The sequence below is a fragment of the Microcaecilia unicolor genome, unplaced genomic scaffold (assembly GCF_901765095.1).
Source record: "Microcaecilia unicolor unplaced genomic scaffold, aMicUni1.1, whole genome shotgun sequence".
NCBI classification, from domain to species: Eukaryota; Metazoa; Chordata; class Amphibia; order Gymnophiona; family Siphonopidae; genus Microcaecilia; species Microcaecilia unicolor.
In genome coordinates this window covers 88,134-114,222 of record NW_021963127.1, presented here as the reverse complement: position 1 = coordinate 114,222, position 26,089 = coordinate 88,134, and the positions used below count along the sequence as shown (strand labels likewise).

At 47.5% G+C, this 26,089-nt stretch overlaps 1 protein-coding gene across 1 annotated transcript in view; it reads right to left on the bottom strand.

The window, feature by feature from the left end:
- Window positions 1-308: 308 nt before the first annotated feature.
- Window positions 309-26,089, bottom strand: part of LOC115458973 (desumoylating isopeptidase 1) — a gene marked incomplete at its 5' end in the record, with an annotated part of 48,505 nt that continues 22,724 nt past the window's right edge. The window contains 2 exons of the mRNA XM_030188835.1: window positions 309-504; window positions 9,694-9,803. Coding sequence (XP_030044695.1) covers window positions 378-504; window positions 9,694-9,803 — 237 coding nt within the window. The remainder of the gene's footprint in view (window positions 505-9,693; window positions 9,804-26,089) is intronic.

The window sequence follows — 26,089 nt, the reverse complement described above, 5'->3', positions numbered from 1 at the left end:
TAAAAAAAAAAAGGTAAAAAGTGATATGTAAACTTTTACTCCATTTAATTCAACTAAAAAAGAAACTAGACTCAAGAATTTACTTTTCTGGAAATACAAGTGATGATGCTTTTAATAAATGATGTGTTTTGTTTCCTGGGCTCTAAGCACCCCTGTGATGTGGCTGCATTATACCCCTTTTCTCTGCTGTTCATTAACCCCTTGTGCTGCTGTGTGCTCCATCTGTTGGAAGTTTTGCACAGTTAACAGGCCCAGAATTGTAAATGTCATTTGAGGGAAAGGGTGTCTCAAAAATATCGGACCAAAAATTGGACCATAGCACAATGTGTCCCGGCCTTTCTGTTCCCCTCCTGTCCCTCCACCTGCAGGTCTAGGACTCACGTGGATAGGATCTCAGAGGGCAGGTCAGTGATGTAGGAAGGGATCTTCTTCCCAGTCAGGAACTGGGCCACTTCATTGCTAAAAGTGTTACAGTTGTGATCAAATAGGTTGTAGCTCTCCCCTCTATAGAAAAACAGCAAGAAAAAAGAAAAGCAAAGTTAGCATCTAATGTATTTTTGGGTATTCGAGTGACATGATAGAAACTAAAGGCTCCCATTTGTCCACAGAATAGGGATATTAGGGTTGGCACAAGTGCCATCAGTGCCCAGCTCTGCTGTGGAGAGGGCAACGCAGTGACCAGGTCTGTGTAGACGCTGACCTTGTTGCTCAGACTGCCAACAAAGTCATAATTGGACATCACTAAATGAAAAGACCTTAATCCAGTTTCAATTCACATTCAAGCCTTTGTATCATATACGTCTACATGTATTTTAAATGATCATATACAAAATTATGGAGTCAATTCACATTTTCGTAAGTCCAACCATTTTAATCAGCATATTTTTACATTTATTTAATTTGGATATAACTTTTTTGCTGCTCTTAGAAAAGTGTTAACATAAAAATAACTTGTCTTTTAAGTATATTTTTCTGCAGCAAAGAGGTCAAAGGATGATCATGTTCATGTGTGTCCTGCATTCTGCAGCTCTATGTGAATGGGTCAAGAGTGCAGGAAAACTTTATAGGTTTTTAAATCTGAGTTGTTCCATTTTTCCAATCTCCGCTCTGCCACGGATTCCGTCTGTGACTTTGAGCAGGTAATTTATCAGTCTGTTTCACTTTGCCACACCAGTCACTAAGGATTTTTATGTTATTCCTTCTCCCCTCTGAAAGTTGGCTTGTTGTGTTTAAGTTGGTGTGCACAGGTAGCCACCAGGATGTGGTTGCCTACCTATTTTTAAGGGGCTGAATTGTGCGCCATGCTGGAATTCTGTTTGGATGAAAAGCGGTATACAACCCCTTTCTCCTTCCCCGCACATCTGCTTGATGTGCTCTTTCCACCTCCCGTTTCTCTTCCAGGAGCCGGGATTTGCACCCTGCTATGCGTTCTCCCATTGGAGTCAGGAATGATCTGCAAAGCACAGAAAACAGGGCCTCCCCCAGTACTACAGTTTACTGCTTAAAAAGTAACTGCAGCTGTGCTAAGAGAAGTGCTGTTCTCAAAATGTTTGATCATTCCTGGCTCCTATGGCATAACACAACAACCAGAGGGTGCAAATCCCAGCTCCTGAAAGAGAAAACATTACAAATAAAAGCCTTAAAAGTTCTCTGGCACTTTTGTCCCACTCACACAAACAAGACATGAAGAGGAAAAGAATAAGACACAGACACATGCAAGTGCAGGGATGCAGGGAAGGAGAATGAACCTCTTGAATACAGAAGACAGGCCATGAATTATAACTAGAGATATGCAGGTAAAAAAAGAACTGAATATCCCAAGAAGCCATACTTTGAATGCAGTGCAATAGTAGAGAAATAGAAAACAGAAATGTATTTCCTCCTGTACTGTGCTTAGAAATATAAAATTTTTTGTGGCGCTCAATACACCGTTGAGGACCCGTAAATCAAAAAGCAGGTCACACAACAAATCTTCAGAACACTTTATGAAAAGACAATTTTTTACAAGAAGAATTCTTTTGGGAGGAAAAAAGCCTCAGAAGTCAAGGACTATCAGCTGTGAAATTCAAACATTGTCGAATGCACTCCAACTGGAGGACCACAGCAGCTTACTGACTCAGACCAATCACTGGCAAAAACTTCCCAAAAATGTTTAAATTATTTTTACTAGTGAATGTCTTTAAACAATGTATGTAATATCTTCAAACTCTTCCTTCTGGCAACTAACAATTTTTCCTCCCAAAAGAATTCTTCTTGTAAAAAATTGTCTTTTCATAAAGTGTTCTGAAGATTTGTTGTGTGACCTGCTTTTTGATTTACGGGTCCTCAACGGTGTATTGAGCTCCACAAAATGTTTTATGGTTCAACATTTTTAGTGATGACAATTGAAAAGAAATATACTCCACATTTTAATCATACAAATGTCCAAAACTAGAAGCACGCTCAGTAAAATCAAATTACTACTGTCTGTCATCAAACTTTTAACATTTTATCCCACTCCCTCCCACTACGTCATGTTTTTACTTCTTAATGAATAGCAACGTCTAAACTACTTATACATATATGGTTGCAATAACAGTCATAGAGATCAAACTCTTCGTTTGGTCATTTACATGACGAAAACTCATTGGTTTATCTTGAATATCCCCCTTCCCCCCCAATGACGTACAAATAACAATGTACCACCTTCCTCCTGTCCTTTAGTATGAGATCCCCCCTCCCCTCCTTTCGATCCCCTATCCTCTCTTCCCCTCCTCCCATGTAATCCTACTTCCTCCCTGCCTCCCTAGACTTGGTCTCTGATAGTCCAGGCAGGCCTTCCCCCCTCCCTGAGTACCAACCTTTGCCGGTGAGAAAAACATTATAGATCTTGAAGCCTCCCACTCAAGTCTATAGCAAGTTAAGAAGAAAGCTTCGCCCTCACGGGCTTAACCCCTGTATGTATTGGTTCTCCGAGGACAAGCAGGCTGATTGTTCTCACTGATGGGTGACGTCCACGGCAGCCCCTCCAATCGGAATCTTCCTAGCAAAGTCCTTTGCTAGCCCTCACGCGCCCGCGCGCACCGCGCATGCGAGGCCGTCTTCCCGCCCGAAACCGGCTCGAGCCGGCCAGTCTTCTTTCGTCCGCACTCGGTACGGCTGTGTTTTTGTCGTGTCGAGCCCCGGAGAGTCGACCTCGCGTCGGCACCGAGAGGACCGCTCACCCTCTGTGCAAGAGGTGTCGATGCGCTCCACTCTGGACAGCCCGGAACAGCCTCCACGCCCGGAACAGGTTCTGACGTCGACGCCTGCATCAACCTCTTTGCCTTTCTCTGCAGCCGCTCTGAACGAGAGCCTCCGGGCCGTTCTCCCAAAGATTCTGGGAGAGCTGTTGCGCCCTACCCCTCCGGTACCGGCGGTGCTTGCGCCTCCGGTACCGTCGAGCATGGCGCCGGCTGGCCCATCGCCCGGGGTGAGGTCCCCGACGTCGGTACCGTGTGCGGTGCCGACTGCGGCCACCTCCCAGGAGGGCTCCCCGACTACGTCGGCGGAGGGAGCTTCGCCGATGCGGGCGAGGGAGTCTACCTCTCGACGCCCCCATCGTGGACGTGGCTCCACTGAGTCGAGCCGGGCGAGGTTGCAGACACAGGTTCGGGAACTTGTGTCTGACACCGAGGGTGAGGCCTCGTGGGAGGAAGAGGAAGACCCCAGATATTTCTCTGACGAGGAGTCTGAGGGTCTTCCTTCTGATCCCACTCCCTCTCCTGAAAGGCAGCTTTCTCCTCCTGAGAGTCTGTCTTTCGCTTCCTTTGTCCGGGAGATGTCTACGGCCATCCCCTTCCCGGTGGTTGTGGAGGACGAGCCCAGGGCTGAAATGTTTGAGCTCCTGGACTATCCTTCTCCACCTAAGGAAGCGTCCACTGTTCCCATGCACCATGTCCTAAAAAAGACATTGCTTGCGAACTGGACAAAACCCTTAACTAATCCCCACATTCCCAAGAAGATCGAGTCCCAGTACCGGATCCATGGGGACCCAGAGCTGATGCGCACTCAGTTGCCTCACGACTCTGGAGTTGTGGATTTGGCCCTAAAGAAGGCTAAGAGTTCTAGGGAGCATGCTTCGGCGCCCCCGGGCAAAGACCCTAGAACCTTAGACTCCTTTGGGATGAAGGCCTACCATTCTTCTATGCTCGTGGCCAAGATCCAGTCTTACCAGCTCTACACGAGCATACACATGCGGAATAATGTGCGGCAGTTGGCGGGCTTGGTTGATGCTCTCCCCCCTGAGCAAGCCAAGCCTTTTCAGGAGGTGGTCAGGCAGCTGAAGGCGTGCAGAAAATTCCTGGCCAGAGGGGTGTATGACACCTTTGATGTTGCGTCCAGGGCCGCTGCTCAAGGTGTGGTGATGCGCAGGCTCTCATGGCTGCGTGCCGCCGACCTGGAGAATAGACTCCAGCAGCGGATTGCGGACTCGCCTTGCCGTGCGGATAATATTTTTGGAGAGAAAGTCGAGCAGGTGGTAGAGCATCTCCACCAGCGGGATACCGCATTCGACAAATTCTCCCGCCGGCAGCCTTCAGCATCTACCTCTACAGGTAGAAGATTTTTCGGGGGAAGGAAGACTGTTCCCTATGCTTCTGGCAAGCGTAGGTACAATCCTCCTTCCCGACAGCCTGCGGCCCAGGCTAAGCCCCAGCGCGCTCGCTCTCGTCAGCAGCGTGCGCCTCAGCAAGGCCCCTCTGCTCCCCAGCAAAAGCAAGGGGCGAGCTTTTGACTGGCTCCAGCAGAGCATAGCCGACATCCAAGTGTCTGTGCCGGGCGACCTACCGGTCGGGGGAGGTTGAAAGCTTTTCACCAAAGGTGGCCTCTCATAACCTCCGACCAGTGGGTTCTTCAAATAGTCCGGCAGGGATACACCCTCAATTTGGCCTCAAAACCTCCAAATTGTCCACCGGGAGCTCAGTCTTTCAGCTTCCAGCACAAGCAGGTACTTGCAGAGGAACTCTCCGCCCTTCTCAGCGCCAATGCGGTCGAGCCCGTGCCATCCGGGCAAGAAGGGCTGGGATTCTATTCCAGGTACTTCCTTGTGGAAAAGAAAACAGGGGGGATGCGTCCCATCCTAGACCTAAGGGCCCTGAACAAATATCTCGTAAAAGAAAAGTTCAGGATGCTTTCCCTGGGCACCCTTCTCCCCATGATTCAGCAAAATGATTGGCTATGCTCTCTGGACTTGAAGGATGCCTACACGCACATCCCGATACTGCCAGCTCACAGACAGTATCTGCGATTTCAGCTGGGCACACGTCACTTCCAGTACTGTGTGCTACCCTTTGGGCTCGCCTCTGCGCCCAGGGTGTTCACAAAGTGCTTGGCTGTAGTAGCAGCAGCACTTCGCAGGCTGGGGGTGCACGTGTTCCCATATCTCGACGATTGGCTGGTGAAGAACACGTCCGAGGCAGGAGCCCTGCAGTCCATGCAGATGACTATTCGCCTCCTGGAGCTGCTGGGGTATGTGATAAATTACCCAAAGTCCCATCTTCTCCCAGCGCAGAGACTCGAATTCATAGGAGCCCTGCTGGATTCTCGGACGGCTCGTGCCTATCTCCCAGAGGCGAGAGCCAACAACTTGTTGTCCCTCGTCTCGCGGGTGCGAGCGTCCCAGCAGATCACAGCTCGGCAGATGTTGAGATTGCTGGGCCACATGGCCTCCACAGTTCATGTGACTCCCATGGCCCACCTTCACATGAGATCTGCTCAATGGACCCTAGCTTCCCAGTGGTTTCAGGCTGCTGGGGATCTAGAAGACGTGATCCACCTGTCCACGAGTTTTCTCGAATCCCTGTATTGGTGGACGATTTGGTCCAATTTGACTCTGGGACGTCCTTTCCAAATTCCTCAGCCACAAAAAGTGCTGACTACGGATGCGTCTCTCCTGGGATGGGGAGCTCATGTCGATGGGCTCCACACCCAAGGAAGCTAGTCCCTCCAGGAACGCGATCTACAGATCAATCTTCTGGAGTTGCGAGCGATCTGGAACGCTCTGAAGGCTTTCAGAGATCGGCTGTCCCACCAAATTATCCAAATTCAGACAGACAACCAGGTTGCCATGTACTATGTCAACAAGCAGGGGGGCACCGGATCTCGCCCCCTGTGTCAGGAAGCCATCAGCATGTGGCTCTGGGCTCGCCGTCAAGGCATGGTGCTCCAAGCCACATATCTGGCAGGCGTAAACAACAGTCTGGCCGACAGACTGAGCAGGATTATGCAACCTCACGAGTGGTCGCTCAACTCCCGAGTGGTGCGCCAGATCTTCCAAGCGTGGGGCACCCCCTTGGTGGATCTCTTCGCATCTCGAGCCAACCACAAAGTCCCTCAGTTCTGTTCCAGGCTTCAGGCCCACGGCAGACTGGCATCGGATGCCTTCCTCCTGGATTGGGGGGAGGGCCTGCTGTATGCTTATCCTCCCATCCCTCTGGTGGGGAAGACTTTGTTGAAACTCAAGCAAGACCGAGGCACCATGATTCTGATTGCTCCTTTTTGGCCGCGTCAGATCTGGTTCCCCCTTCTTCTGGAGTTATCCTCCGAAGAACCGTGGAGATTGGAGTGTTTTCCGACCCTCATCACGCAGGACGAAGGGGCTCTTCTGCATCCCAGCCTCCGGTCCCTGGCTCTCACGGCCTGGATGTTGAGAGCGTAGACTTTGCCTCTTTGGGTCTGCCAGAGGGTGTCTCCCGCATCTTGCTTGCTTCCAGGAAAGATTCCACTAAGAGGAGTTACTTCTTTTTATGGAGGAGGTTTGCCGTCTGGTGTGACAGCAAGGCCCTAGATCCTCGCTCTTGTCCTACACAGACCCTGCTTGAATACCTTCTGCACTTGTCTGAGTCTGGTCTCAAGACCAACTCTGTAAGGGTTCACCTTAGTGCAATCAGTGCATACCATTACCATGTGGAAGGTAAGCCGATCTCAGGACAGCCTTTAGTGGTTCGCTTCATGAGAGGTTTGCTTTTGTCAAAGCCCCCTGTCAAGCCTCCTACAGTGTCATGGGATCTCAATGTCGTTCTCACCCAGCTGATGAAACCTCCTTTTGAGCCACTGAATTCCTGCCATCCGAAGTACTTGACCTGGAAGGTCATTTTCTTGGTGGCAGTTACTTCGGCTCGTAGAGTCAGTGAGCTTCAGGCCCTGGTAGCCCAGGCCCCTTACACCAAATTTCATCATAACAGAGTAGTCCTCCGCACTCACCCTAAGTTTCTGCCAAAGGTCGTGTCGGAGTTCCATCTGAACCAGTCAATTGTCTTGCCAACATTTTTTCCCCGTCCTCATTCCTGCCCTGCTGAACGTCAGCTGCACACTTTGGACTGCAAGAGAGCATTGGCCTTCTACCTGGAGCGGACACAGCCCAACAGACAGTCCGCCCAATTGTTTGTTTCTTTTGATCCCAATAGGAGGGGAGTGGCTGTAGGGAAACGCACCATATCCAATTGGCTAGCAGATTGCATTTCCTTCACTTACGCCCAGGCGGGGCTGGCTCTTGAGGGTCATGTCACGGCTCATAATGTTAGAGCCATGGCTGCGTCGGTAGCCCACTTGAAGTCAGCCTCCATTGAAGAAATTTGCAAAGCTGCGACGTGGTCATCTGTCCATACATTCACATCTCACTACTGCCTGCAGCAGGATACCCGACGCGACAGTCGGTTCGGGCAGTCAGTTCTTCAGAACCTGTTTGGGCTTTAGGATCCAACTCCACCCCCCGAGGGCCCTGTTTGTTCTGTTCCAGGCTACACTCTCAGTTAGTTGGTAAATTTTTTAGGTCAATCTCAGTTATGTCCTCGCCGTTGCGAGGCCCAATTGACCATGGTTGTTGTTTTGAGTGAGCCTGGGGGCTAGGGATACCCCATCAGTGAGAACAAGCAGCCTGCTTGTCCTCGGAGAAAGCGAATGCTACATACCTGTAGAAGGTATTCTCCGAGGACAGCAGGCTGATTGTTCTCACAAACCCGCCCGCCTCCCCTTTGGAGTTGAGTCTTCCCTTGTTTCTCTTTTGCTACATACGAGACTGGCCGGCTCGAGCCGGTTTCGGGCGGGAAGACGGCCGCGCATGCGCGGTGCGCGCGGGCGCGCGAGGGCTAGCAAAGGACTTTGCTAGGAAGATTCCGATTGGAGGGGCTGCCGTGGATGTCACCCATCAGTGAGAACAATCAGCCTGCTGTCCTCGGAGAATACCTTCTACAGGTATGTAGCATTCGCTTTCCATACCGAAAGGAAATACTTTTTCCGTTTCAGGTTCTCTTTCGCCTCCTTAGCTTCCCATGTAGCCAGTTCATGTACCTGGTTTCTCCACTGCCAGTATGTCGGTGGTTCTGGGGATATCCACCGTTGTAAAATACTTTTGCGCGCCACTAGACACACCTTGCGGCACCATGTCCGAGTTCCTTCAGCCTGCGTCCTAAATGCTGATTGCGTATCTAACACAGTGATCCCAGGTCCCACCCACTGGTGCCTGTGTTGTTTTGGACATAAACCTCTGGATGTGGCCCCAAAAGGCCCGCACACCTGGGCATCCCCAGAAGGTGTGATATAATGTGTGGGGTGTATAATCGCATTTGACGCACTTCGCCTCCCGTGTGATGCTTATGTGTCCCCATTGCTGTCCTGACATTGTTGCCTGCATAATCACCCGATATCAACACTCTCGAAGTCTCTCGTTTATGGAGAGGGTCGGGATACTTTTCAGTGTTGCCCCTATGTCCCACCTCTCTAAGGCCCTCCCCGATTCCTTTTCCCATTTTTGTTTAATGTATCCAGAGTTTTGGGGGGGGACTCGCTTCACCAGGGCTTTATATAGGTTGACACTGTCATTCCCCCTATCTCTAGGTTTTGGAAAAGGTGTTTATTTTGTGTCCCAGTTTCTTCTGCAGACTTGACTGATCTAAGTGTAAAATGTAATGTTTGACCTGGGCATATGCGAAACAGTCTCCCCACGCATTCCCTATCTTACCTTGTAACTCCCTCAAATTTTATAAGGTCCCCTTCCCTTCCTAGCAAATGCTCCACCCTTGTGATCCCTAGCTGCTCCCATCTTAGAAATGTGGTGTTACTCTGCCCGGGTTCAAAATTTGGGTTACGCCTAAGAGCCAGTAGTTCTGACACTGTTGGCTGTCCCCCCATGCCTTTAACCAACATCCTCCATGCCATACACATCGGCTGCAGCAGCATGCAGTGTTTGAATTGAGCCGGGACCTGACCCCCCTCTAGGTGCAGCAAAGTAAGAACATCATAAGGGGCAAAATATGCACGCTCTGTCTCCAGGGGTGTGAATGTGCTGGATTGGCCCACCTAATCTCCCACATGCCTCAATAAGCAAGCCTGGTTGTATAAAGCTAGGTTCGGTAATCCCAATTCCACAAAATGTTTTTATATTTCTAAGCTTAGCTTGGTATGTGGAATTGTTTTTATACTCCTGTACTGTGCAAAATAAGGTATCAGAGAAACACATTTTCCCAGAGCCGATAGAAAATTTTGTGGGAAGTCTTGATTTTTTTCTATCATGCAGAGGTTATGTCAGCTTGTGTTCACTTACAGAATATCAGTGAAACATACAGTTTGACCATGGTTGCATAAGCTTTTGCACAAATTTGGCACATTCTAACACTTAATTTGGAGCCCTCAAAGTGTTTCTCCCAAGTGATCATTACGTTCCTCCCCTGTTCTCACCGGAACATGGACTCTCCTAGGGCTGTCAGGTACTCCAAAAAGATTTCCTCTGTCACTTCTGTGCTCCCAAGATCTACCACAGCATCTGGGGGTCCCAGCAGTGTACCCCCCTATAAACACAGACAATATGCACCAGTGAGAGATCATTAGCATAAGAACATTCCCTTCACCTGTTCACTACCAGCCAGAGACCAGAACATCTCAGCTGGGTTACAAGTGAATCTTAATAAGGAAGAAGATGGTCTGCAGTCCAAAAGTTAAAGTAGTCTTGTTGCAGGAATTAATACATGAATTTGTGATGCTTCAGGAGTCAGACAGCACACACCAGAATGAGAGAGTAATCTTCTTTATTTGCCAGCAAACAAAGCAGGACATCAGTTCTAGCTCTCTTCTCTTCTCTTAGCTCTTTGTGTCTTTCTCTCAGCTCTCTTCTTATGCTGTCTTCTCCTTCTTCTGTCTGTTCCTTCTGTCCTTCTCTTTCTTCTGAGCTCCTTCTGACGTAAACTGCGTCTGCTCTTACTTAAATACTGTTCTATCCCCCTCCTAGCCTTGCCCCCCCCTTACTCTCCAATTGGTTAAGGAATAGATTGGTCACTTTGCCTCAACCAATCATTACTTTTGAAATATCAGTTACATAGGTTTGATATTTCTCAAACTGACCTCTGACCTGGGGCCCCTCATGCCAGACATTTGGTCTCCAGTCTCTTACATTTCTCATTATGATTGATTTCTCATCTATAGCTTAAACTGGGTTCCCTTAGAGACCAAGAGGCCCTAGTGAGATTGGTTATTCTCATATTCCTAGTCTGGTTCATACTAACTGCTAACTAAACTCTGGCATTCATTAAAGAGGTCAAAAGTCAGTCTTACTTAATGCATACAGATATACTTTCAGGACTATTCCTACAGTTACCTATAATTAATCAAGGAGAAGAGAGCTGGCTAGTTCTGACCTCTTTCACCTATCAGCTCCATACATTGAACCAGCCAGAACTATGGCTAAGTCAAACCACATGTTGATCTCTTCACTGCAGTCTTTGCTTAGAAAATACAGCAGAGAGTAACATTAGATTTAAAAAGGTATTCTACATTTAACTACACAGAGTAAACATATTCTAAAATGAGCATCCTTATAACACATATTCTAAATATCAAAAACTTGTAAATACTAATCTATTGCCTCTCTCTCTAAATAGTATTTTCTATCTTGTAAACTACAATATATCTGGCTCATGCCAGAGCTTACAAAGGCTGCTCAGCATGCCTAATAATATACAGATGTGCCAGCTAGCATTGGCAATTCACAAGGGTGAAAGAAATTCCTGTCTTTGACCTTTCTAACCCAGCCCGGCAGCTAGACTTCTAGTAATTAATTCCAGCCTGCATTCCCCCACTGTACTTGCAAAACTGAGAATTTGCAGAAATAGTATTTGAGCACCTTTAACCAAAATTAACCCTTAATATGATTTCTCAGAATTATTCAATTTCTTTTGCCCACTGCCTCATTCCCCCCTTTGAGACTAAAATCAGCTTATGCAGAGATAAGTCTCACAACTCAGACTCTGGAGATTATAGTGATCCTAACTAGGAATAGACTTGTGAATCACCATTACCCTACTTGTTAAGGTCCGACGGCATACTGCCGAAGCACATGAGGCCAAGAAACAAAACAACAACCCTGCTAAAACTAAGACTATTAGGGAAATGAACAAGGGACGTATCCAGGAGGTCAATGACCACCACCAGGAGGTAAGGTCTAATCCTCCTCGGTAATCCTCCACATTAAGGCTAGCCAACTGTAGGACTTTATCCATGGCATGCCTAACTACATGCGTCCTATTTATGACAATAGTACAGCACTCTGAAGAATTTAGCACTGTGCAGAGACCACCCTGGGCTGCAAAGAGATAGTCGAGACCCATACGGTTATACCGAGAAACTATACTTAATTCATTAATTTGATCCTGCAATGCATTGACTACCACGTTCAGCTCATGAACTAAAACATGAAGTAGGGACTGAAGTCTCCGGGTAGCCATACCTAATTCGGTAATACCCGCTACCGGGCCTCCAATTGGAATCCAGGCCGTGGCAGAAAGGGCTACAAGTCTCTTTTTAGTCAGAGGATAAGTAGAATTAATATACTGGAGGGCTAATTCAATCGCCTCATCCTCTGTGGCAACGGAGGAGGGTAAGGACAAAGCCTCTCGCTTAGAGCGGTGCGGGGATGGTGGCTTAAGAGGAATAACTTTAGGAAAATAATTCAAGGTTACCAATACACAAAAATCATATGTGGAGGGAAGAATCATGTGGAGGACATTATCACAGAGCCAGTAATGACCAAGGAGAGGGTGAGGAAAGTTACCAATAAATGTTGGCTCAGGCTGGACAGGGTACTTAGGGTGCCCATAATGCGAGCCCCTATCCCAGGGGGAACGAAGACGAAATGGAGACTTTGCACACCATAGGCGCCAATCCCCAATTGTGACAGGCTGCTCATTTGTTAGTAACTCTTCATACCCCGGGGACTTATGAAAGTAGAAAATAAGCTTGGACACTATAGTCTTCTCAGTGGTACGCTTAGGAGCCAGATAATCACCTGGGTCATAATCTGCAGGTATGGTAGCAGGGCACATAGGAGTACCTGGAGAAACTACCCACACAGATTCTCCTTTTTCTGGGAGAACATTAGTATAATTACAGGGAATGGGAAGAACAGTTGAGATGCTTCTTGTTAAACAAAACACTCCAGAAGCTGGATAGGGAGACGTAAAAACTGGCCTTAGAGAAGAGTCAGAGGGGGAAGTAGCATTATAAAAGGACCACCAAGTATAATCCTGGCTCCAAGGACCTGAACTCGAAAAATAGGGAGGTATAAGAGCTGGGAGTTGCACAGGAACAGCTGGGACATCTGTAGTATAAGGAGAAAATCGGGAACACACAATACAAGGGGAAGTAATCTTTGCCTGGCTAATTAGTTCCTGGACAGAGTGTAACCAAAGGTTGGAGCGAGTTGGGGTATTAGGAACAAGGAGGCAAGGAGTAGAAAACAACAAAAGCATCCAAACTACTAACATTTTCTTTCTTCCTAATCTAAAACAAATACAGCAAACTAATTAAGCAATAATATTTCAACAGTCTGTGCTAATCACAGATTACTCTAATATAATGTTCTCAGTCTTTGAGTTCTTATACCAGTTGGGATAGACCCTCAACTGATAAGGATCAAGCTCTCAAATTCCAAGAAAGCCAGAATCTGGGCAAGAAAGAGTCTCAGTGTGAAGCCGAAGTTCAGCCGCTCCTGCAGTATGCAGTTGACCCTTCTTTTCAGCTAGTAGATTCTTTGGTTCGGGTCAAGCGCAACTTCAATGGCTCCGCTGGATCACTTTCTGCTCTCCACTGTCTAGGCTCCGTCTGATCCGTGCTGGGCTCAGTCTGGTCAGCAGACTTAATTCGAGACCAATGGACCCATGGAGTAATCCCTGCGACCTTCACAGCTGTAGGGGTAGAAAGCAAAACAGTAAAAGGTCCTTTCCACCGGGGCCCCAAAGGCTGGAGCCTCCAGTCTTTCACCCAAACTCTATCCCCTGGCAGGAAGGAATGTACCTGAGCCTGGAAGGGGACAGGGTTTATTTCTCTCACATAAGACTGAAGCTCAGAAATTATCTTACCCAGGAGGGCTACCTGCTCCTGCACCTGGGCAGACCCTAAAGTCCCTATGTCTCCCTTAATTCCCTGTAAAATGGCTGGGGGCTTCCCATACACAATTTCAAAGGGAGAGAGGGCTGTTCCTCTAGTTGGGGTGCATCGGAGGCGAAAGAGGGCTAGTGGCAATGCCTGTGGCCATTTCAATTGGGTTTCCTGACAAATCTTTGCTAGGCTATTTTTCAAGGTTCTGTTTGCCCGCTCAACCTGCCCTGAACTCTGGGGACGATAGGCACAATGCAATTTCCAGGTAATGCGCAATGCGCGGGACAGAGCCTGAAGTGTGGCTTCAACAAAGGCGGGACCATTATCTGAACCTATGGCAAGGGGCAGTCCATACCTGGGGATGACATCCCTAAGGAGGGCTCGAGCTACTTCTGTGGCTTTCTCAGTGACTGTAGGATATGCTTCCACCCACCCAGAAAAGGTACAGACCATAACTAAGAGGTATCGGAGCCTACCGCTCCTGGGCATTTCTGTAAAGTCTATAACTAGGGACTCAAAGGGTGTTAGTCCTCTAGACTGAACTCCTGGTGGAATACGGGGTCCCTGACGGGCATTATTCTGGGCACAGAGAGTACATCGGGCAGAGGCAGTGGCAACCAGACTATCCAATCCTTCCAGCACCACTACTCGATTGAGTAGGCGGGCTAGTGCTGTTTTCCCTAAGTGTGATAGGTCATGAGCTTGAGACACTACAGGCCAAGCTAGATGGCGTGGCACCAGAACTCTGGTATCAGGGAGATGTAACCAGCCATCAGGTCTCCTTACTGCACCTTCTTCTTGAGCCCATTTCTCTTCCGTTTGGGTATACATAGGTGTCCATTCTTGCAATCGGATTTGGAACAGGGGAGTCACAGTACTTGCTGGGGGTCCTCGAGCAGCTTCTTTGGCCACCCGATCAGCATGGCGATTCCCTCGGGCCACTGGAGTATCTATTCTTTGGTGTCCCCTGCAATGAATGACAGCTACCTTCTTAGGGGCCCAAACAGCCTCTAGCAGCTGAAGTATTTCGGGTCCATACTTAACAGGTTGGCCTGCAGCATTTATGAGTCCCTTTTCCTTATACAAAGCTCCATGAGCATGTAGGGTTGTGAAGGCATACTTAGAATCAGTATAAATGTTAGTCACCAGTCCTGCTGCTAACTCCAGAGCTCGTATGAGGGCCACAAGTTCTGCTTTCTGGGCTGAAGTTCCTTGGGGCAGGGCTCTTGCTTCTATCACCTTGTCCTCTGTCACCACAGCATAGCCTGCCAATCGCTTAGAGTTCTCCACATAACTGCTTCCATCTGTAAAATAAATTACATCTGGGTCCCTCCACGGAACATCTTTAAGATCTGGTCGACTGGAGTACACTTCATCCATAGTTTGGATACAGTCATGATCCGGTGGTCCCTCAGATGCTGGCAAAAGAGTGGCAGGATTAAATGTAGCCACTGTTTCCAGGTGTATCCGTGGATTCTCACACAAGCTAGCTTGGTACTTAACCATGCGGTTATTTGTAAACCAGTGGTTGCCCTTATATTCCATGAGGGTAAGAACTGCGTGGGGGACTTTAACAACCAGTTCTTGCCCCAAGGTCAACTTATCAGCTTCCTGGACCAGTAAGGCTGTTGCTGCAATGGCCCTCATACAGGCTGGCCATCCTTTAGCCACTCCATCCAGCTGTTTAGACAGGTATGCAACAGGCCTCTGCCAGGATCCCATCATCTGGGTCAGCACACCCAGAGCAACCCCCTGTCGCTCATGGACATACAGTGAGAAAGGTTTCTCCACATCAGGAAGGCCTAACGCAGGGGCTTGGAGTAGGGCTTTCTTTATGGCAATGAAGGATTGTTGAGCAGTAGGTCCCCATTCAAATGGTTCCTTTTCACCCCCCTTTGTGGCTTGGTAAAGGGGTTTCGCCATCAATGCAAAATTTGGAATCCAAATTCTGCAGAATCCAGCTGCTCCCAGGAATTCCCTAACTTCTCTTCTGGACTTGGGTTGGGGAATTGCAGCTACCGCTTGCTTCCTACTAGCATCCAGTCTCCGACTTCCCTGGGAAATGCAAAAGCCCAGATACTTCACTTCTGACTGACAAAGTTGGGCCTTTGAGCGTGAGACCTTATAGCCTGCATCCAAGAGTAGCTCCAGCAATTCTCTAGTAGCCTCAAAACACTCTTCCTGGGTCACTGCTGCAATCAGGAGGTCATCTACATACTGGAGTAAAACTCGCCTGGAAGGCTCAGATTTAAAAGTCTTAAGGTCTTGTCCTAGGGCTGTCCCAAAAATGGTGGGGGAATTCTTGAACCCCTGTGGCAGGCGGGTCCATGTATACTGAAGCTTCCTTCCTGTTACTGGGTTTTCCCATTGAAAGGCAAAAAGCAGTTGACTGGCGGGGGCCACCCGAATACAAAAGAAGGCATCTTTTAGGTCTAGTGTTGTGAAATGGGTAGCTCCAGAAGGTATCAATCCTAGCAGGACATATGGATTAGGCACTACAGGGTGTAATGAGATAGTGGATTTGTTGACCACTCGTAAGTCTTGGACTGGCCGGTAGTCCTCAGTCCCTGGCTTCTGAACTGGCAACAATGGCGTATTCCATGGAGACTGACAAGGACGAATAATTCCATGGGATAACAGACGATTCAAATGTGCTTGAATCCCTTCCAGAGCCTTTCTGGGAATTGGGTATTGACGAAGATGGATTGGCCGGGCACTTGGAAGTAAGTCTACATATACAGGAGGAATATTTCGGGCCAACCCTGGGGGATTATCTTCTGCCCATACCCCACTGACCTGAAAGCTGTCTGCCAGGGGTAGGTCAACTTGGCTATGTGACTGATGCAGCCGCCATTCTTCTTCAAGAGGGCAGCAGAAACTCAATATACCCTTAGGGCTGGATGCTGGGGGCCGAAAGGAGACTGAAGTCTGGCCATCAGAGTCAAAGGAAATTTGGGCCCTAAGCTTGGACAGCAGGTCTCGACCTAACAAAGGGATTGGACAGTCTGGCATATAAAGGAATTCATGAGTGACTATGTGTGAGCCTAATTGGCATCTACGGGTTGTCAGGAAGGGCCTCCGGTTCTGCACCCCCGTGGCACCCACCACTCGGACAGTTTTTCCAGACACAGGCGCTAATCGCTCCGTCACAACAGAATGTTCAGCTCCTGTATCAATCATGAATGGAATTGAGCGGCTCCCTATAGTTAACTTGACCATAGGTTCCTGGGAGCCCAGTTTGTAGGAACCCGGTCTGTCCTATTCGTCCCATTCTGCCATCTCGGCTATCCCGATGATGTCAGATTCAGCAGGCTCATATCTTCCCTCTCGAACTCGGCCTCGGCTTCCTCGATCTCCTGGTCCCCTTCTCAGTCCCTGGCGCCTCTGGGGGCATTCATCTTTCCAGTGCCCTCTTTCCTTACAATAGGCACACTGATCCCTCTCCAATCTTGGTCTGGGATTCTCCCCCCTTGGCCGGGATTGATTGAAGGAATCTCGGGGCCTGGCTGGTGGTCCGGGGTCCCACTTTGGCTTCCCATTAGCTAGAGGTCGACCCCGGTTAAGGGTGGAATTAGTAATGGCTGCCGCTAAAAGGCCGGCCTTCTTCTGCATCTTCCGGTCAGCCTCTCGGCGCACCTCCTGATCTCTATTAATGAAAACCTTGGTTGCGATCTCAATTAGCTGGGTGGTATTCATCCCTGCGAATCCCTCCTGACGCTGCAACTTCTTCCGGATATCTGGCATACTCTGGGCCACCAATGCACTATTCACCATTCTCTGGTTTTCTAGGGCTTCAGGATCAAATGGGGTGTATGTTCTGTAGGCTTCAATTAGTCGCTCTAGAAAGGCCCCAGGGGATTCAGTTGCCCCTTGGAGAATTTCAGAGACCTTTGCCAGATTAATGGGCCTCTTTATGCCTTTCCTCATACCTTCCAGTAAGTCCCGGCAATAGCCAGACAACAGTTCATAGTGCTGCCCATCATTTGGATCCCAATCTGGAGCTGCGCGAGGAAACCGAGCTCTAACCCACCCCTCTAGGTCCGGTGTCCTCTCGGGAGCACGTGCTCGCGTGATGGCCTCAGCATTTTGCAAAATCTTCCGCCTCTCCTCAGTTGTGAAGAGGGTCAGGAGAAGTTGTTGACAATCAGTCCAGGTTGGGTTATGGGTGGCCATAATGCTAGCCACTAGGTCCACCACTGCCTGAGGCTTTTCAGTATAAGAGGGGTAATGCGTCTTCCAATTCAGGAGATCGGTGGTTGTGAAGGGTACATACTGATAGGCCTGTGCCTGTATAACCTGACCCTGATTATTAGGATCCGGTCGAGTGGTAGTTACCTGACGAAGTGGCAGAACTCTCGAGGAGGTGGGAATGGAACCTGAGGTAGAGCTAGGAGCTACCCTCCTATCATGCTCAAAGGTGATTGCAGCGGGTCTAACCCATTCAGTGGAGGTAGGTTGAAATCCTGAGGGATGGGGAGGGGTACTCATAGACTGAGAGGTGGTCACAGGTGAGTCAGTCCATTGAAAGGGATGCCGGGCCCCTGATGAGTGGGTAGGGGTACTAGAGGGAGAGACTGGGCTGTCAGGAGTTGAGGAGTCAGGGAGTGGAGCCCAAAGTGGGTCTTCGGAGGTTAACAGGAGAGGATGTGGCAGAGGAGGGTAGAGACTGGGTGAAAAGTCCAACCTAGGGTGTGGCAGGTTTGGCACAGGAGGGGAAGAACTATCCGGAGAAGCCTGTGCTGGAGAGGCTTGAGCTGGGCGGCGTGGATCTCTAGGGGCGGCACGGAACCCCAACAATGGGCCATAAGGTGGTGGCTCAAGATCTGAGGGGTCATCAGAGAGTATGGGTTTCTCGGACAGGGTAGGGGCGGAAGCCACCGATTGGGTGGTAGGCTTCCTAGGGCTCTTTCCCTCTTCTAGTTTAGATTTTCTAATCTTTCTTTGAACTTGGCCTAACATGAATTTTACTGGGGATCCCATATAAGTTTTCAACCAGGAGGGAGGGTCAGTCACAAGGCTGTCCCAGGAATCTATATAGGGGAGTTGTTCAGAATATTCTGGTTCTCCTACAACTATACTGTAAACCTTCCGGATTACTTCAATATCTAAGCTGCCACTAGGGGGCCACCCCACTCCCATAGATGGCCACTCAACTTCACACAAGGTTCTTAGAGTACTTGAGCTTAAAGTCTGTCCATAGTCATTAATTAAAAATCCTTTCTTGAAGTTCTTAAGCATACAGTCTAGGGGGGTAGCAATTTGTCTAGATGATGTCCCACCCATAATGCTTACAGTTACAACACACAAAAAGGGAGGGAATTTTTTTTTTTTGAGAATGCAGTAAGGGGTCTGCACTCTCGAGACACTAGGTAGACAGACAACAATCGCTTCCTTCCGTTGCTGGTCAATTGAACTCGCGTTAATTGAAAACGCAGCTATAAGAAGTCCGCACTCAGTTAATCATTCACGCATCACACATTCCATACAGAAAATCCCACCCAACAATTTCAAATTTCTCAGATACAGATAAGCTCAAGCGTTTTCGCTTCTAGTCCCCGCGACTAGAAGGTACTAGGGCCTTCGCTGAGAGTTGATCAGGCTCTCCTTCCTCAATTTGTTTGAGGGGCTGGTTTACAATTTCCTAGCTAGGATTACAATACAGAATACAGAATACATACCCGGCGAATGTTCTCCAGTCAGTTGGGTGCTGGGATTAATGCAGGATGCATCCCACCGCTGCCACCAAGAATTGTTGCAGGAATTAATACATGAATTTGTGATGCTTCAGGAGTCAGACAGCACACACCAGAATGAGAGAGTAATCTTCTTTATTTGCCAGCAAACAAAGCAGGACATCAGTTCTAGCTCTCTTCTCTTCTCTTAGCTCTTTGTGTCTTTCTCTCAGCTCTCTTCTTATGCTGTCTTCTCCTTCTTCTGTCTGTTCCTTCTGTCCTTCTCTTTCTTCTGAGCTCCTTCTGACGTAAACTGCTTCTGCTCTTACTTAAATACTGTTCTATCCCCCTCCTAGCCTTGCCCCCCCCTTACTCTCCAATTGGTTAAGGAATAGATTGGTCACTTTGCCTCAACCAATCATTACTTTTGAAATATCAGTTACATAGGTTTGATATTTCTCAAACTGACCTCTGACCTGGGGCCCCTCATGCCAGACATTTGGTCTCCAGTCTCTTACATTTCTCATTATGATTGATTTCTCATCTATAGCTTAAACTGGGTTCCCTTAGAGACCAAGAGGCCCTAGTGAGATTGGTTATTCTCATATTCCTAGTCTGGTTCATACTAACTGCTAACTAAACTCTGGCATTCATTAAAGAGGTCAAAAGTCAGTCTTACTTAATGCATACAGATATACTTTCAGGACTATTCCTACAGTTACCTATAATTAATCAAGGAGAAGAGAGCTGGCTAGTTCTGACCTCTTTCACCTATCAGCTCCATACATTGAACCAGCCAGAACTATGGCTAAGTCAAACCACATGTTGATCTCTTCACTGCAGTCTTTGCTTAGAAAATACAGCAGAGAGTAACATTAGATTTAAAAAGGTATTCTACATTTAACTACACAGAGTAAACATATTCTAAAATGAGCATCCTTATAACACATATTCTAAATATCAAAAACTTGTAAATACTAATCTATTGCCTCTCTCTCTAAATAGTATTTTCTATCTTGTAAACTACAATATATCTGGCTCATGCCAGAGCTTACAAAGGCTGCTCAGCATGCCTAATAATATACAGATGTGCCAGCTAGCATTGGCAATTCACAAGGGTGAAAGAAATTCCTGTCTTTGACCTTTCTAACCCAGCCCGGCAGCTAGACTTCTAGTAATTAATTCCAGCCTGCATTCCCCCACTGTACTTGCAAAACTGAGAATTTGCAGAAATAGTATTTGAGCACCTTTAACCAAAATTAACCCTTAATATGATTTCTCAGAATTATTCAATTTCTTTTGCCCACTGCCTCAGTCTAATCTTGAGATTTATTATCTCACCTTACCCCTAACAGGTCCAAGGCAGGGTACACAAAGAATTCCATAAAAACACTGAGAATTATAATAAAGCAAATAATGAAATTACAATCAAACCTGTTTCCTACTTTCTCTCCACAGTCACTGAACAGGTAAGACTGCAGAGTTCCATAGCACTAGGCAGTCCTTGTAAAAGTCACATGGACCATGGTGTGCTCTGGGAGCTAGTCTGTGCATTTACAAGGCACAGGGCATGGTCTGCATGAGTCTGACAGGTACAATGGGTGTCCAAAAAGCCTATAACTATTTAGAATGTAAAGGGGGACACAGGATGGGGGAGGAAGAAGCAGAGTGATCACGGACAGCATTATCTGCATGCACAGTCGGCATGTGAATCAAGGAAGCCTGGAATGGTGTGCAGGGAAGGGAGAGCAAGGCCATCCATCCTGTGCAAAACATCAGTGTAGGAGAAAATGAGCACAGGGAATGGGAAGGGGCATTACAAGAAATCACAGCAGGGGAGATGGCAGCAGAACACAAAGTCTGGAAAAGATGATGATGAAATTAAATATAGGAGGGAATTGATACTTTTCTGTTTCCATTTCTAGTAGATTTTGTAGTACTTTCCTCCATAGAAAAAGGACCCAAAGCAAAGCGAGGACAGCAGTGTGGGAGATGAGACAGTGGAGAGAATAAGGTCAAACATCAGTCTCTTATAACTCTCCTCGGGAGAGGAGCTGGGAAGAGAGAATTGAGCTAAGGAGTTGCCTTGTTTTATATTTGACATTCCAGCCTGAGGATCCACCATGCTGTCTGCTCCCTCACCCTTGTACAACACAATGGATCAAAATGGACCCCATCCCCCACCACTTTCTCAATCAGGTATTAGCACGAATGCCTCTGCAAATCCAGGCTTAACTGTTTTGTTTTTTTTAATATATTTCAATTTAAGAACCCTTAATTGCACACTTCTCTCTTCTTTCACAGTTTACATCAGCTGTGTAGATGCTCTGGTTTCTCCTTACAACCTCCCACACCACTGCTTCCACTAACTGCTCCTGTGCTCAGCCTTTTAACCTCATGCTCATCAAATATATCATCCCACCATCAAAACACAGCTTCTTCTTGGCACACTAATATTCTCTGCCTGCATCTTACACTGAAAGCTGTTGATTCTTTCCCTGGCGGAGGACAGATTACCACCTCTGTAGCATCTTGCATGCCCATATGTTTATCTCACCTGCACCGTGCAGGATTCCTGGCCAAGCCTTGGTGATTTCTCAGCTTACTTATATCAAGTTCTTTTCTAGCTGAATTTTCATGATCATGAAACTATGCCAATTAGAGCACACCAGTGTAAACTGTGGTTCTCAATCTTCTCACGCTGCCTTCCAAATTCTACTTGGATATAAATGCAGGAGTGTAGGGCTTATTTTTAAATAAATGCACTCTACAGGCCCCACTCTCCTCAGATTAGGGTTACCATACGTCCGGATTTCCCCGGACATGTCCTCTTTTTGAGGGCATGTCCGGGGCGTCCGGCGGATTTTGCCCGCGCCCACGTTTGTCCGGATTTCTGGACAAACGTGGGCGCGGGTGCGGGCAGGCGCGTGCGTGCGGTGGGCGTGTGGGCGGGCGATCGGCGCCGTGGGTCTGGTGACCTGGTCTCCCGTCCCCTCCCCTTCCTTACCATGTTCCCTGGTGGTCTAGTGACGTCTTCGGGGCAGGAAAGAGCCCCCTCTTTCCTGCCCGGAGCGCTGCCTCCCCTGTCTATCATCCTTCTCGGTCTGGCTGGGGATTCAAAATGGCCGCCGAGAGTTGAACTCTCGCGAGGCCGCTTCAACTCTCGGTGGCCATTTTGAATCCCCAGCCATACCGAGGAGGATGCAGCAGGCAAGGGCAGGCAGCGCTCCAGGCAGGAAAGAGGGGGCTCTTTCCTGCCCCGAAGAGAAGACGCTACTAGACCACCAGGGCTAGACAGTAAGTGAGGGGGGGGTATGTGATGGGGGGAGGGGACTATGTGACGGGGGGGGAATAGGGGCGGAACCCGGACCTGAAGGGGGCGTGGCAGGGGCGGGGCATGAGGCGTGGCGGGGGCGGGGTAGGGGCGTGACATGTGTCCTCTTTTTCAGAGGACACAAAATGGTAACCCTACCTCAGATCCATCTCTGTTCCAACTTGTATAGCCTCAATGGAGCCCAGAAGTTTATGCCACCATGCCAAAAGTCTCCCTGCGTCAATCAAAACATCACTTGCTTTCTCTTTATGAAAAAAGCTTATGGGCAGAGCAAACTTACTGCACACCATGGTTCTCAACATAACAAAAAAGAGTAGCTATACTAGGTCAGACTAAAGGATCATCTAGCACAGTACCCTGCTTCCAGCAGGAGGCCAATACAAGTCAAGTATCTGGCAGAATCCCAAAGTGTATCAAAATTCCATGCTACCGACCAGGGCCAGTCCTAGGGTCTCTGGCGCCCCCCTGCAGACTACGAGTTGGCGCCCGCGCGACCCCCCCTCCCCCAGCATCTCCTTTCTCTCTTCTCCCACCCTGCCCCTGTCCAGCGATTCTCCTTCGCCCCCATCCCCCGCCGCCCTTGGTGCTTTAAATCTTTAATTTACCTCAGTTCCAGCAGCCGCATCATTTGAAAGCCCTGCCCCGTCTCTAGCCTTCCCTCCCTTCGCAAGTTCGTTCTGCAGTCCCGCCCTCGAGGAAATGCCGTAAGAAGGCGGGACTGCGGAACAAACTCACGAAGGGAGGGAAGGCTAGAGACGGGGAAGGCTTTCAAATGATGCGGCTGCTGGAACTGAGGTAAATTAAAGATTTAAAGCACCAAGGGCGGCGCGATATGGCGGTGCAGCGGCGCCCTTGAAGGCAGGCGCCCCCCTGCGGCGCTTACCCCGCTTACTGGGTTTGACCGGCCCTGCTACCGACCCTAAAGATAAGTGGTGGCTTTTCCCATGTCTGTCTTAATAGCAGATTATGGACTTTTCGTCCAGAAGTTGTCCAAACCTTTTTTAAACACACTAACTGCTGTTATCACATCCTCCAGTAACGAGCTCCAGAGCTTAACTATTCATTGAATGAAAAAAATATATTTTCTCTTATTTGTTTTAAAAGTATTACTATGTAACTTCATGGAGTGTCCCCTAGTCTTTGTACTTTTTGAAAGAGTAAACAATCAATTTACGTTTATCTATTCCACTCAGGATTTTATCATATCCCCCTCAGCCACCTTTCCCAAGTTGAATAACTGTAACTTTAACCTTTCCTCATAAGAGAGGCGTTTCATCCCCTTAATCATTTTGGTTCTAATTCTGCTATATCTTTCAGATATGGCGACCAGAATTGCACACAATATTCAAGGTGAGTGATACAGAGCTGGGAGGGACAGACAGTGTTCCTCAACAATTGCGTGTGTGGCAGGTTGGAGAGAGCTGAGAACCAGGAAATCAAGTCCTTGAAATCTCCTTTATTAGTCCCTACTTCTATCACCAGGCTCAACTTGAAATGCTGCAGTCTCTGGCCCACCCTTCTCCTCAACCCCAACAGTTACCACCATTGTGTTTGTATTTCCCTTGCATCATTGTTAGCAACAATTAAAATGATATATAGAATTTTCTTCTTTGTTCAGCTGCTAACTATAATGGTTCAGTGTGTCATGCACATAAACAGAAGAAAGACTGAGAACCGTAGCAGCACACACTAACTCGGGAGGGTTGCAAGAGTGCCACATTTTCAGGATATCCTTAATGAATATGCTTAACACAGTAACTACAAGATTTATATATCAAAATCTTTTTTTTATTAATATCAAAACTTCCTTCTTAGTAAATATTCTTTTTTCACATAAATGCTATACTGCATTTTACTCAGTTATCCTATTATCCCTTCACTCATACACTCACATTCATACTACACAGCATAACTGTCACAACTTAACTTTATAAAGAGATACAGAGATATTTTCTACATTAGACTGCAATGGAATTACCTCCCTTCTGTTCTCAAATGGGTTATATAAGTCTTTCCTTCCTTTTATGGATCCTGTTATAGATAAACAAAACGTCTCTTATCACAGTTATCATGTGATCAACTCATTTACTTCACTTCGTCAAGATCCATGTGTACTTGACTGTCAGTTCAATGCTGATCCTTGAATCACTTATCTTTAAGCAACTTCGTGATGTACGCTTGTTAACTGCATTTCCTGTTCTTCTGCAGCTTTTCTCTGTACTTCTCATAAATATATTATACGTTTTAAATCCTCAGGCAAGCTGTAGACATTTTCTTCCTCTCCATCGCTAATGAACAGTCTGTTGTCCTCCCATGCTCAGAGTCAAACCCTACGCATTCATTAGCGATGGAGAGAAAGGAAATGTCTACAGCTTGCCTGAGGATTTAAAACGTATAATATATTTACGAGAAGTACAGAGAAAAGCTGCAGAAGAACAGGAACTACAATTAACAAATCAGAGACTTTTTATTCACGGGCAAAACTGAAAAGGCAGATGGTAAATCTTAAGAATGTGCATGATCTCTTTCCCCCCCCCCCCCCCCCCCCCTTAAGACTGGTTGTCATTTAAGAAATTCCATATGTGAAGGGAAAGACTATACTACCATCCCACCAGGCCAGAACAATCAAGATATGTTAACAGAAATTAGAAGAGCTAGCAAATCCGGCAACAGCACAATAATGGGTGATTTCAAATAAATGCCACATCAGGGAGTGCTAGGAAGGTAAGATTTCCAGATGTAATAAATGACTGCTTTTTGGAGCAACTGGTCCAGGAGACAACAAGAAGGGGAGCTATTTTAGATCTAGTCCTTTTTTAAAAATTATTATTATTTATTTGCATTTCACAAAAACAGCAAAGATCAAAAACTTTGAATAGAAATTCAGAACAAATTAAGAAATAACAATAGTGATCAATACATCAAACAAGAAATACAACTTTAATCATAGTCCAAAATAAAGGAGAGGAACCAAAAAGAAGCAAATCTATAGAAAGATATTTAAAGAAGTGAAATTTAAGAAGAAAGGAGTAAGTGTTAAGTGAGAATTACACTTCTCCCCTCCAAACAGGTTCATTAAAAAAAAAAACATACAAGGGGGTCACGTGACGCTATGCACAGGAGCGGACGTTAGCTACTTCGCTCCTGCCAACTCCTCGAGAACCTTGCGGATAAACAGCAGAAATTCGAGCGACCTCCGACCCATTCTACCAGGATAACCTGGAGGGAAGCTTTAAGATCAGCCAGACCCGGCGGCGAGACTCAATGGCGGCAAAAACGCTCAGAAAAGACAAGGAGAAAAACCGGCCGACAGATGACAAGATGGCGGCCCCCGGCTAGTCCATCTTCCTCCCAGGTCAGCTCGATGTGGACGGCTGAAATAGTTGGGGAGGTCACTAATGCGCTGGAAACAATATTAGAAAACAAGCTGGGTTCGCTGGAATCGAAACTGGAATCACTGCATAATAATGTCGCGCAAATTAAGGAAGACATGGCGTCCTACCAACAGTGGACAAGCGATATAGAGGACCGTGTCGCTAAAATGGAGGCCAGCCATAGTGAGATGGAAAAACAATTATCCCAATACGCCGACAAAATTGAAGATCTCGAGAACAGGTCGAGACGCAACAATCTTCGCTTGGTAGGCGTAGCGGAAGATCGAGGAGACCGTGATTTGAGAAGCTATTTGGAAAGTTGGCTC